General features: G+C 42.5%; 1 protein-coding gene across 1 annotated transcript in view; it reads left to right on the plus strand.

The window, feature by feature from the left end:
* Nucleotides 1–14,213, plus strand: part of LOC306638778 (beta-galactosidase-1-like protein 2) — a 40,320-nt gene that overhangs the window by 21,187 nt on the left and 4,920 nt on the right. Inside the window, 7 exon segments of the mRNA XM_079102109.1 lie at nt 953–1,045; nt 4,316–4,397; nt 8,363–8,433; nt 11,364–11,448; nt 12,719–12,856; nt 13,466–13,546; nt 13,961–14,067. Of these exon segments, the coding sequence (XP_078958235.1) occupies nt 953–1,045; nt 4,316–4,397; nt 8,363–8,433; nt 11,364–11,448; nt 12,719–12,856; nt 13,466–13,546; nt 13,961–14,067 (657 nt within the window).

Below are 14,213 nucleotides of genomic sequence, written 5' to 3' on the forward strand. Positions count from 1 at the left end.
CTAGTTGTGTGTGCTTAGAAGCTATTCTAGAGTTTTACTTTGTTCCTTTGAATAAGCCACCTTTCTCTGTAATTTTTTTATAAGCCTGTTTTTTTGTGAATCACTGGGCATTTGAAAAAAAAACTCATCTCACCCTGTCTTTGCAAACTGGTTAGGAAGATTTTCACTAATTAATGGGCTACTGAACCTGGAGATCAGGCCAGATCGAAGACACAAGATTCCAGATATTTTCTGAGAATATCTTCTGTTTGCACCTGTGTATACACTTTCCCCACACCCTGATTCTTTTCACTTTTACATGTCTTCATTTCCCAAAGAGTCTCATCATAGTTTCTTGGGTGTTCTGTCATATCCTTATGCCCATAACTCCTTGTCCACGGGCATTCCACAAGTTTGTAGTCTTCTGCAGTTTTCACATGCTGTAGTATCTCACGCTGCCTTCTGAAGCTTCCAGACTATGCTGATGTTTCCTGTCTTTGAGACAGAAACCAGGCCCCTGAGCAGCCCCCAGACAAGCCAGAGAATTACAAACAAGTTCCCTTCTTCCCCCTCCATCCTAGTAGAGGGAACTGGAAATTTGGGACACTTTATCCCCTCCACATTATGTTACACTGAGAGGGGTGGGATGAGGGGGCAAGGTTTACTAAAAACATCACAAAATATCCTATTCTTTTGCATGTGACCGTATCTTCATTGGTTGGTCACTTGCTTGCTTTGACATTTGACTATAAACTTATTTGGTCAGTCTGTAGTTATTTGATGTTTGCATGGAGAACAAGGGCCTGATGCTTCTTCTACCATCTTGATTACATCACTCTTAATTACATTCCAAACCTTTTGAGACTTTTGCTTTTAAATGGGATACATTGCTAGTAATTGGAGATAGGTATGATGAAGTTAAATTATATGATTCTTGCTACAAACTCAGCTTCTGATTATCTCTTTTTCCCAGTATAAGCATGGAGGACCCATCATTGCTGTGCAAGTAGAAAATGAATATGGTTCCTATTACAGAGACCCTGCTTACATGCCTTACATCAAGAAGGTAAGAGTCAGCTTGGTTCACTTCTTCATGTTCCTTCCTCTGGAATGTCTTACGAGCTGTGGTGTTTGTATCTAATATTTTCCTCAGATTAGTACTCTGTCACCTAATTCCATTTATCAATTAATGAATTTGTCTTCCTTGTTTTTTTTCAACAGGGTTGTCACTTATTTCCCCTTTATTGAGTAAGATTTATTTGGGGATTGTGGTACATACATGTGCTGCAGGAGCTGAGAATAATGGAATTGATTTAATTGTGTAGTGGTGATTAGGGAAGGTTTCCTCAAGAGACTGCCTTCATTCCAGTGCTCAAAGCCATGGCTCCTAGCCCTAGCTACAGATTGGCTTTATCTTGGGAGTTTTTGAATACCCCAGTCACATATATAAGAACCTCTGAGGTGATTCTCCGATATCTGATCCCATTGTATGGGGGAGGATAAGAACTACTGATTTAATACACAGCAGATCAGGAAAGGGAAGGACTAAGGTAACATAAAATAACAGGCTAATATTAAAATCCAGTTTCTGTCAAATAGTAGCTGAGACCTTGAGCAAATGCCTTCATTTTTCTAGACCTCTTTTTTCTCTTATATAAAGTAGGAATACAAAGAGTGTCTGCCTCTTAATTGTATTATCTGAGATCATACAGCTCAGTGCTGTTCTCAGCAAACAGTAAATTGTCAGTAAATAAGACTTAGATGGGATCTTTGGCATTTGTTTCAGAGTACTTTGAAGGGTCAGTCATGTGTGACTTGAAATGTTAAATGGCCTCTGTGCATCTAATTGAAAGCTGGATGGCTTTGGCCTTTGATGGACTCTGCAGCGTCTCTTCTGCTGTCACACACAGATTCACTTTTTATCTGGGTCCCCTGTAGCGTGGGGACCAAGGCTTAAGCACCTCAGCTTGTAGATTCTTACAGACTTCCACTTCTTGCCTTCAGAAAGCTGTCTTAGTAGAGTCCAAGCCTGTCCAGGAAGGGCAACATTTCTCAAGATGGAAAGGGGCAAGTTCGGATCTGATGGTCAAGGCCAGTCACAACTCGAAATAGAGTCACAGATAGCTTCCTTTTCACCTTTGAATTACCTAGGAAGATCCTACTCCAAACACAGGCTTTGAGAGCTTTCTCTGCTTCTCCTCATTCCCTTAGACTTCCTCTTACAACACGCGGCTTCTCTGCAATTGTTTACTTGATTCAGCTGCAGAGAAGCAGCATTCCGTGAGCCGCAAGACAGTGTAGCTTCCTCAGGGACTGCATCTGTTCAGTCGTGCTTTACTGGTGCACAGCACCCAGCCTCTGTCATCCTAAAGCTCTTGGGAAGATCCCCTTCTGAACTGCCATGCAACTTTCCCTTGGGGGAGGTGTGGGAGGCAATTGCTGAGGTGTGGATATTGCCAACATCGCTTGACTGTGGGTGAGACCCTTTTCTCCTTTCTGAGTCTCTTTTCATCATGTGCAAAATGGAGACATAAATGGCTGTTGTATGGGGACTCTGACCCAGGAAACAGAATCGGGATTCAGCAGGTGGAAAAGATGCAGTTAGTATAGTAGATATGCATTCTTTAGTAGCCATTAGGCAGCCCCCAACCTCAGCTCCAGCCCCCAGCCAGTTTTTTGTTTTTTTGTTTTTTTTTTTAGCTCCTCCCTTTTGCCTATTTCCTTAGGCCCTTTTTATATGCAGGGCAAACAAAGAAGGTTATATAAAGAGAGGGCACATGCTCACAAGTTAATGTTTATGACCTTGAATCCATACGTGTTTCTGACCTTGACCAATCATAACATAGCCAGTTCCAACCTCTGGCTACACACTAAAAACACAACATAGCTGGCTGGAAGTCTTGGCAAGGGAGCCTGACTATAGCCATTTTGGGGCCTGCCCCCTGCACCGCTTTTTCTAAGACTGAGTTCTTTCTCTAAGAATCTGGGAGAAGACCAAAGCTCCTCACTACATGGCCTATGACTGGTGTCAGGAAATTAAAATCATATTTTACTAGGTAAAGTCAATAAATTAATGACCATGAAAAGTTAAGCTTGTACATATTGTGGAACTTTGAGTAAATGTTTGTTGTATACAGTGAATGACTGAGTGGATAATTGAAGGTGGTTGATCCAGTGTTTTTGGTAAAGATCCCACCTGGCTTCATGGATTAAACTCTTCAGCTTTTTTTTTTTTTTTTTTTTTGGTGGGGCTGGGGATTAGAACCCAGGGTCTTGTGCACCCAAGGTAAGCACTCTACCAACTGAGCTATATCCCCAGCCCAAACTCTTCAACTTGTGTCATCCCTGAGAACTGTATCCCTGTTCTGTTCTTTCCTTACCAGCCTGTGGGATTTGACCTTGGAGGTCAGATCCACTTTATTCACTGACTAGATAATTTCTCTGCCTCCCCTACTTAAAAAAAATCAGTTGAAATATACAGTCTTGTTATACTGTAGATAAAATGATAGGAAGATCACCTTTTTTACATTGGTTTCTGGTCCCAGTGAACCCAGAATCCCAGAGGAGAATCTTTGAAAGTGGGCAGATTCTGGGTTTAGCCATACTCTTTCATTATAGTTTATTCAGTCTATGTGAGTCTCTTGGTCTCTACTGCTAAGATATTAATTCTGAAGAAATTACAAAGTGCTTAACAGAAGGCCCAGTACAATAATAAATACTGTGTAAATGTTAGCAGTTGTCTGAGTGGTAACAATCCTTATTGTCCCTCACTGCGTCCTCTTATCTCCACTTCGTCATTCTCTGGTCTATAAACTCCAGGACTGCTTCCTGCTGTGCTCAGTGTAGGCAGTGCACCACAGGCGTATCACTGAGGCACTGCTGGGCCATCATGCTCTCGCTTTTGATCACACCCACACTGGCTCAGTATGGGAAAGAGACAGGATGCTTGTTCATGGTGTGGGTGAAGTAAAAGACATAGCGTTGTCCTGGGGGTCTGATCTACTTGCTGGAGCCCCACAGGTTCCCAAGCCATAGCCGGCCCCTGAGTAGGTCCATCTGAGAACCTACTCAGCAAACTGGCCAGACCTTCAGAAACATCTGAGGGCTGCCAAAGATCAACAGCCCTGTCCTCTGCTACAATTGGAAGTCAAGTTTATTGGAACTTTGCTGAATCTGACAGGTGTAGACAAAATGGACTTTCCTCTGTTTTCTGTAGAGAAATGCTCCTTTAAATTTTTCCCTCTTGCTCTTCAGGCTACCTCGTCCTCAGCGGTGTTAGACTGCAGAAGCTTTGAAGAATGAGGATAGACTTTGACTTTTCCTTTATTCCCAACAGGCCTTAGAGGACCGTGGTATCATAGAACTGCTCTTGACGTCAGACAACAAAGAGGGCCTGAAGAAGGGAATGGTCCATGGAGGTACTTGCAAGAAGGCTGTGTGGGTGGCCCTACTATTCATATTCTTCCAGGCAAGACTGAGACACAAGCAGGAGTTTTTCTGCCGAGACATGGTGTATCCCTCCTTCCAGTTGTGGTGGGACCCTTTCTCTAGGCCCCTACAACTGTGCTTACCTTTGCTATGTATAGCTTGTACTCCACTATTTTTTTTTTTTTGCATTTTCTTCCATAGGCTGATCGTTTGAAGGTAGGGATTTTTATCTCTGTATCACTCCAGTAGCACCTGGAAGGTGTTGAGCTCAGGGTATGACTACTTAGCTGCATGGAGAGGAGAGTGAGTAGGTAAGAGAGGTCCTGAGCCCTGGGTGTGACCAGGATCCGTAGCGATTCCCGCTGTTTCCACGCGGTGGCGCTGTCTCCTCATGTCTGCTGCTGGGGTCCCCAGGGCTTCTTGTGATCTGATCACTGTCCCTGGGAGGAGCTCTGGTTCCTCTGATGCTTCTCAGTCTACGATTGAAGGTCTTGGGAAGACGATGGGGAATCAGTGCTCTCTCCATTTCCTCCCTTTGCAGGCCCCATCCCTCATGCCCCTAGCGACTCTTGCTACCAGGAAAGATGCTTTTTAGTTTAAAAAAATGAATTAAAACAATTCTTTCACACAGGCTAAAAGTTAAAATAATAGAAAATGTTTATCTAAAAATACAGCATTGCCTGCTTTCCCATCCTGTTCCCCAGAAATGTCCATTTTGAACTCTTCAGTTTTTTTCTTCCAGTACATTTCTTCCTGTGCCTAAATAACATGTATATGGAACTCTATATTAATTGACTTAAGATTCTGTCTCTCACCTCTTGTTCTAGTGGATGACTGAGTTTTCTCCGCCTCTTTCACCCAGTTTTGATTGTGTCATGGGTATGCAGGCCCCTTCCTGCGTGCCTGCTGGGCTGGTATTGTGCTGCTCCACATAATCTGTGAATTCTTCAGTTGTGAATCAACTGGCTGTTCAATGTACTTAGTTTTCACTGTCAAGGGTGTACTTATCCTATTTGTCTTTTCATTTCATTTTTCTCTTTTATTCCTTCTGCCATCCCCAACCCCTGCACCCTTTTTATTTTTATTTTTTTTAACAAAGTCTTTATCTAAAATCTTCCAGACACCTATCACTGGTGTTTTTCAAATGCCTGTGCATAGCGGATCCCACATCAGGGCCAGTATGGCTGTCTGGAGGCCTGGCTCTGTGTTTCTCATCTGCCGGTAGCCTACGCTACAGCTTTTATCTGAGACTCTGACCTGTGTTCTCTCTTGTGTCTTGATCACTGGAGTTCTGGATACTGTTCTATCATTTTCTAGCAACCACTGCTGCACTGAAGCCCAGGAACATTCTGGCTAATGATCTTTTAGTATATCCCATTTCCTTTCTCACCCCCCATTTCTAAAACATTTTAGAATTTTCTTTTTATTTTTGCTATTCTGGTATTTCATAATAATGCTTTTGGTTGTGACATTTATTTTTGTGGCATTTCTAAAGCATATTTGAATGAGCACAGTTACATCCATCGAGCTTGAGACATTCATTCGGGTATTGTGTTTCTTTGATAATGCTTTACCATCTTTTTTCCTGATCTTTTGTTGATTCCTGTTGTTTCTACATGAACTCTCATTTTGACCCTCTCTGTCTTGATCTTTTCCATTTCTTGTCTCTTTATTTAGTTCTACTTCTTTCTAGTTATGGGTATTTCCTCAACATTTTTTTTCCTTTTCCCAATCCTTGTATTACTTCCTAGATCACATTTTCTCTTAGCATACTTTAAAAATGCTTACTGTCTTTCTTGACTGTTTCTGAGAATATTTTCCTCTTTTTATTTTTAAACATTTTATTTGTTTCTTTTCTTGGTTCTGCTTACCCTGATTTCCTTTTATCTGCTCTGCCCAGTCTTCCGGGTGAGGGGAGGTTCTCAATTATCTGGCTCTTACAGAGAGAGAGAGAAAAAAAAAAGAAGGCCCTAAACAGCCTCTTGGAGCTCAGAGGGTGGGGAGAGACTTCAGACACACATCTTCCCTACAGGGCAATGATGGGGCTGTAGTGGCCTGTTCAAAAGACCATGGCTCTGTCTTTTGTACTCTTGGTGTTTCTACAGAAGCAACCTTTGGTCCTCCCTTCTACCTCTCACCGCCCCCAACCCTTGAGAACAGTTTTCCAAGAGCACATGAGCCCCACTGAGCTCATGGGCATGGGTGCTCCAGCAGACTTGAGGACAAGGATGTGGTGTTGCAATGTTTCAGACAGGGCTTTTTTCCCCCTGCATGGAACTTAAGACTTGGGGCTCAGTGGGGTGAGACCTGAGGAACTGGTGGAAATTCCTTCCATTCTCCTGGGCCATTTACTGTTCCACTGTCCTTTTTCAGTTTTCCAAGATTTTATTGGCACTTTCCATCTACTAATATTTCTGCATTTTTTTTTTTAAGTACTAGGGATTGAACCAAAGGTTTTTACCACCAAGCTACAACTCCAGCCCTTTTTACATTTTTATTTTTTTGAGGCAGAGTTTCACTAAATTGCCAAGGCTCGTCTCAAAATAGTGATCCTCCTGCCTCAGCCTCTGGAGTCACTGGGATTACAGGTGTGCAACACTATGCCTGGCTTCCTCTATATTCTTAGTCTTTGTGGTCATCTATCTGTTCATTGCTTTACTTATATTCAGTGAGGGTCTGGAAAATAGGACCCAGCTGCTTGGGTATTAGCTGTGTGCATCTCAGTGACTTTTGAGAGTTCTGCCTCAGTAGTTGGAGACAGGCCGCCTAGAGAGAGATTGTAACTTTAGATGAGGAGAGACTTGGGTGTGCAGTCTTACCCAGTGGTTGTCCCATGACATCACAAGGCAATAGATTGGTGTCAGAGGGGCTTGAGTTTGCAGCCCTATTCTTCTGCTCACTGATTGTGTGACCTTGAGGTAAGTTATTATACCTCCCAGAGCTGCAGCTTTTGTCCTGCAGGAGAGACTTGGGTGTGCAGTCTTACCCAGTGGTTGTCCCATGACATCACAAGGCAATAGATTGGTGTCAGAGGGGCTTGAGTTTGCAGCCCTATTCTTCTGCTCACTGATTGTGTGACCTTGAGGTAAGTTATTATACCTCCCAGAGCTGCAGCTTTTGTCCTGCAGGAGAGACTTGGGTGTGCAGTCTTACCCAGTGGTTGTCCCATGACATCACAAGGCAATAGATTGGTGTCAGAGGGGCTTGAGTTTGCAGCCCTATTCTTCTGCTCACTGATTGTGTGACCTTGAGGTAAGTTATTATACCTCCCAGAGCTGCAGCTTTTGTCCTGCAGGATGGCTGTTCTTGATAGGACACCTCAGGCTATACTATCATCAATGCTGAGCCTTCTGGAGTCCAGGCCACAGTTCATGCATGAGGCCAACTATGCAGGCAGACAGCAAGCAGGCAGGAACCCTCAGAGTGAAGTTCTGCAATGGGTGTAGGTCAAGGGATTCCATGGCCATCAGCCAGCTATAGTGCATCTTTCTAGAACATATATTTCATGGATGGAAAACCATATAACATGTCATTTAAAAATTTTAAATGAACACATTGTGGACTAGAATAGAAAATGAGGCAGCATCAAAAAATAAAGCAAGAGTCTTTGTTAAGATCATTACCCTGCACTACATGTTTTGGGTGTAAAGTTCAGACTGTGGTTCCTACAAAAGAATATTAACAGAAGTGAATAACTCTGGTTGTAAGAATCACAGTTAATCAAGAGTGGATGTCTAGAGTGTTACTACTATGTCAGCTTATGCTGAATGGAAGAACTTCCAAGATAAAAGAGCTAGGTCTCCTGCCATCAGAGGAGCTAACTTCTAATTGGAGATGGGAAACAATGTCCAGACTAGTTAATTTGTTGTTCTGGTAGATGAAGAAGGGTCTGGAGTAATTCAGAAAATCTTCCTGACTTTAAGAATGTTTTCTCCCTTCTCCTTTCCCTTCACAGTGCTGGCCACCATTAACGTACAGACACGACAGGAGCTGCATTTACTGAACACCTTTCTTTTGAGTGTCCAGGTAAGCCTAGCCCAGGGAAAGCTGTACAGACTGCTCAGCAAGTTCAGGGATTCTGTGCCTGCCACTTTTCTCAGGCTGCCCTGAAGTGGGGAGAAGGACCTGGACTGTCCCAGTCTTTCAGCTTATGGCTCTGCTGCTGCACACTTTAGGGGAAGTAGCTTAGAAGCTACTCCAAAGTGTTGCTGTGCAGATAGATAAGGCATGAGTGAGATCTGCTGCCTTAAGAAAGGGAACTTTGTGAAGCCCTTGAATTTGTGGACTCTGTGAGCCCCAGACTGCTCTAGTTAAGGGGGAAGAGAAACTTTTTCCCATGCTGTGACATATGAGGTGTCTGACCTTAACCTAGAAAGATTATTGTCATTTACAAGGGAGGAAGCCTGATCCATTCCAGGTAGGGAAGAGAGAGAGGAGTTTCTGGCAGTATCTGAGCATCATCAGATTGATGGGCACGTACAGCTCAATCTGGTACAGTTGCTCTCTCAAGTTTGTCTCTCCCCTAAGGAGACAGATGTGATCCTGTCCAAAGCATAGCCTGTCTCTAAAATTGAGAGGCTGCGTCTTTCACTCCGACCTACTAGAAGTTGTGAATACCCCCATCTGTTGCATATCCACATTGATCCCCAGACTTAGAGTGGAGCTATTGGAGTGTTTGTATCAACACTGAGGAGATGTGAAACATTTTCAATTTCAGCTGATCAAGCACATTCACATGACATGGTGATGGCAGGGTGAGCCCTGTAGGATGAGGACCACATATGTGTGTAGTATGGCTATTCTGGAGCATAAATGATAGCCAGAATGGGTGAGAAGTTTCCTTGGGGGAGATGGATGATCCCAGGTGGACTTCTGCTGGGAGAAATAATGGATGAAAGATGGGTTCAGGTCAGATTCCTTCCTTCCTTCAGTGTTTCCTAAGTGCCTGCTCTGTGCTTGGGATGTTGTTAGGGTTTATTGCACTCTGTGACAGACAACAGGGTCTTTTCTCATGGAATTTACACTTTGGAGGAGAGAGATATATGAAATACACAATCTCATGATGACTGAGTAGAAGTGTTCTTGAGTGCAGGGTACTGTGAGCTACTTGCCTACTTGGCCATTCTAATATGTGACTTTGGGCAAGTCACTTAACCTCTGTGCTTCTCTTTCTTCTTTGGTTAAGTAGGAATAATTAGAGTCCCAACTCACAGGGTTGTTTGTGGATTCAGTGAGATTGTTTTTGAAAAGTACCTCATACGGCAGCTGCTGGAAGTGTGCACCTTCTGCCAGTCATCCTGGAAATGTAGGCATGCCTGTGCCATTCACACCAAGTTGTCCTGTCAACAGAATGGCACTGCTAATGAACTTTGTTCTGCATATTTGAAAGGAAGTGGTCTTGGGTGCTTTCTTGTTTAAGTCAAGGGCTCCCTTGAATGAACACCAGCTCTGTCTATCTGGAGCATACAGTAGCATTTCAATCATCTCATAGGTTCATGGCCACTGATGAAGGTATTTAAAATGTTTCTTGAACATTTCCTATTGTTCCAGGCACTGTGTACTAAGGACTTTATGTGTGCTGTCTCTTTCAGTTCTCCTAAAAGTCATAGGTGGTAGTTGCTATTATTACTGTTTTATGGTTAAGGAGATAGAACTAGAATGAATAAAAAAAAAAAAACCCTATTAAATGATTGGTTAGGGGTTACACCATGGTCTGATGAAGATCTCTAGCTCTTAACTACATTTACAGTATAGTGACCTGCGTCATGCTGGATCCCTCCCTCCTTGCCCCTAGCACTTGCGAATCAAGGAGGCTACTCTTGACACTAGAGACTCCTGAGTTGTAGAACTTAGAATCTGCTTATTCCTTTTGGGTAACTTAAATATAGTACAGTATATGTTCTCTTCTTGGGAGGTAGATGGCTTATAAAGAAACCAAGTCAGCAATCTTGCTTTAAAAAAATGAATAAATAAATAATGTGACTACTTTGGCTTTTATCTGGGAATGGCTGTTATCTTGTGTACAGTGGATTGTAAGTTTGCTTCGTTGCCCTGGATCCGATTTCATTGCTCTAAAACTCCCGTGCCATCACTGACAGAGAGGATACTTGATCAGTTGTCACTGAATGAGTAATGAGGGCTCCTTAGTACAGAGCCTAAAATCCTAGCAAATCAGTCCTTATATCTCCCCTGGGCACTCCAGGGTTTCTGCAAACATGGCAGAGTACAGCATGGTCCTGGGAAAGATCTCTGCATGCTTAAGGCAATCAGATGTCAAAGTCAGTATTCTAAAATAATATTTAAGACTTGCTGAATGTCCCACCCAAGGTATGAATATACACTGTGACTTGTACCATGACTAGCTATGCTGTAAGGCTCTAATTTTCTGATCTAGCTTTGCCAACTACTGTTTAAATAAGCTAAACCTTAAAGAGTGCTCACACTGCAGCCCCCTGACTCTTCTGGCTAAAAAGTAGCAGCAACACAGAGGGGTCTGGACTCATGGTGTGCCTCTCAGATATGAAGTCATAATGGATACAACATTCTTCTTTCCTGGAAGGGGATGGGCAAAGATTGGCATGATCCAGAAAGCAACCCCAAGCTCTTCTTTTTTTTCTTTGGTTAAGTAGGCTTCCAAAACAAATGCTGAATTCTAATGAGACTTAATTTGAACATATACCAATGTTTTCTTACTGGATCCACTGTACGCATCATCCTAAGCACATTAAGTACTGTATCAACTTTGGTTGTCTATTCTACTCTACAAAAGTGTGGAGGCCAGATATGGTGGGTGAATAACCCTCATCTGTGCTGTGCTACAACTGGCTTCTCAGGCAAGGGGTGTGAAGCCAGGGAAGAGGTGGGAGGACAGAGGTCCTGGGCTCCTCTCCAGGAATGATGTTTCTCTTTTCCTTTTGGCCTGCTTGCTTGGCTAACTCTCATTTTGTGGTGCCCAGGGGATTCAGCCTAAGATGGTGATGGAATACTGGACAGGGTGGTTTGACTCATGGGGAGACCCACACAATATCTTGGATTCCTCTGGTGAGTACTTGGCATTGCCTATGTCCAACATGTTTGTTAACCTAAGAAGGAAGAATGAGTTTTAAATAAACTGCTAGTTGATGTATGGAGCTGTCGTGTGCAAGGTTCCTAGGATCACTTGTGTTAATAGTCAGCTATTGATATTTCAGTCTTGACATCTAAAATCAAAAGTAGGACTTTCAACATTGCTTTTGTATGTTTTATGTTTTTGTACTTAGAAAAATAATGCATACTTATTTCAAACATGCAGAAACTATAGAAAAGTAATAAAGAAGTAAAAGTCCCAGAGCCCAGAGAAAACATTGTGATGTATACATTGCAGTGGTTTTTTAGTCGATTGAGCTTTAAGACAATGCAGTCAGATCCTGCTGACCCTGTCACCTACTTATGCCAGTTAATGACACAAATTGACAGCTTTCTATAATACTGAACGTAGATTTACATCACTATCTTAAAGAATGCAAAGAACCCTGTTGCATTAATAACTGTACAACCATTTATTGACCTAGTCTCTTATGGATACACCCTAGGTTGTTTTCAGTGCCTTTGGTTAATTGAACACTATATCATTGATCATCCTTGAACATACAGTTTTGTATACCTAGTATATTATTTCCCTATGATAATCAATAGATTTATTATATTAATGCAGTTTTAATGTGTATTTGTCAAACTGACTTGAAGAGTAGCAATTTTTACTCGCCATTATTAAATGATAGTACTTATTTCCTACAGATTCATCAATATTCATATTAAAATAATTTTTAGTATTTGCCAGTCTGACATGTTGGTTTGCATTTCTTTTATTTATATTAATAAAATATATATTAATCATTTATTTGTTTTCTTCCAATATTATCTCTTTATGTCACTGGTTCATTTCCTAATTAGGGTAGGATTGGGGGATGTGGTCATAACTGTATCTCTGATGATAAGCACCATCATTTTGCATTTTACCAAAAGAGTAACTTCTGGGAAGCATGCCGGCTGGCAAGGGATGCAGGCCTGTGTTATAAGTTGTTGATGTGGTAGTTCATAGACTTGACTAGAAATTAAATACAAATAGAAGCCCGAACTCTGGGCTATGAATTCAGGCCCACTTCTCTTCCTCGTTTCCTGATCTTCTGTAGTTGGAGTTTTAGTGAAAACTAAAGGACAGAGTGATGAAATGGACTTTGAGGAGGCCTTGGGAGTAAGAGTACCAAAGGGAGTACTTAGGACTTGTCTTACATTCTAACTCACACATCCCTCTTTCTCTCTCCTTTTGTAGAGGTCCTAGAAACAGTGTCTGCCATCGTTGACGCTGGCTCGTCCTTCAACCTCTACATGTTCCATGGAGGCACCAATTTTGGCTTCATAAATGGAGCCATGCATTTTCATGAATATAAGTCTGATGTCACCAGCTATGGCAAGTGTTCTCGAATACTGGTCCTCTCCAGCATCTTCAGGGCTGGGGCTTTTTATGCAGAGTCCTTTAGGGACAACATCTGGCACCTTTAATGGTTTTGATTATAAAGTGCCTGGGGAAGGTAGAGGCATTGTTCAAATTGTCACTTTTAAGGTTCCAGAGCAGCAGGAGACTCAAGATGCTTGGTGCTTGTGAGCCAGCTAATCTGCTGAGAGAGCTCTTTGGAGGAAATGTACTAGAGGAAGGGAAGGGATGGTATACCTGTGATGATGGGCAGCCTCTCCTCACTACTCAGGCTTTTGAGAATGTGTAACTGAAGTATCCCCCCTTTAGATTGAGAGTCCCCAAAGGACAGGAAAGATGCCTCATTTTTATCTACCTGCAATTAGAAATTTAGGTTCATGCTGTGATAATGGGAAATTTTTGTATTGTTTTATAAGGTGTAGAATTTATAGTATTTTGACTGAGTAATTCATACTAAAGGTGATTGCCTTCAAAATTGCTGGGCCAAGGAGCCTACTACCCTATCCCAACCTCTCCCTTCTTTGCTGCTGTGTGTATTGTTCCAGGGACTGAAATAAGCATGACCAGTTCATGAATGTCTTTCAGACTATGATGCTGTGCTGACAGAAGCCGGAGATTACACAGCCAAATATTCAAAGCTTCGAGAATTCTTTGGCTCCCTCTCAGGTACCAGCTTACAGTTCAATACCAGCAAGAAGCAGAATGAAGTATCCACTTAGCAAATTGCTTTTGTTCTTGTTACCCTCTCACAATCCCATCTCAATCCTAGTTGTCCTATATGCAAGAACATTCTAGACAAAGAGAATTTGAGAGGCTGTTTTCATATAATGTGCATCTTGCCAGTTTCGCCTTTGTATTGTAGAGACATTAAGACTCCTTATCTAATATGGAGGACATAAGAAAGCCCCACCCTGCCCCTAGGCATTGCCTCCTAGAATGATCTAAGCATATGCTGAAATTAGCCTGTTATTCCTACTGGTACCAGGATAAAGGAGCATATCGGACACATGGATAGAAGACCGTAGGATGCAGTGACAATATGGGTCTTTTAGGGATGGCTGTGTTGTCTGTCTGTTGTAGATGCCCCTCTACCTCCCCCTCCTAAACCTCTTCCCAAGATGACCTTTGAGCCATTGATGCCGTCTTTCTACGTATCACTGTGGGATGTCCTCAGTTTCATAGGGGAGGTGAGTACTGCAAGCCACGGAAGCAGGGACAATCACTGGGAAGGTGAGCAGGACCCAGAAACTCTCCAGAGGGGTTGGGGGTTGCTGGGAAGAGCAAAGCCAATTCTAGATGGCTTTGAGGTCTGTTCTCCAACTCCAGAACTCAG

Source organism: Sciurus vulgaris, assembly GCF_902686455.1.
Source record: "Sciurus vulgaris genome assembly, chromosome: 11".
In the NCBI taxonomy this organism is placed as follows: Eukaryota; Metazoa; Chordata; class Mammalia; order Rodentia; family Sciuridae; genus Sciurus; species Sciurus vulgaris.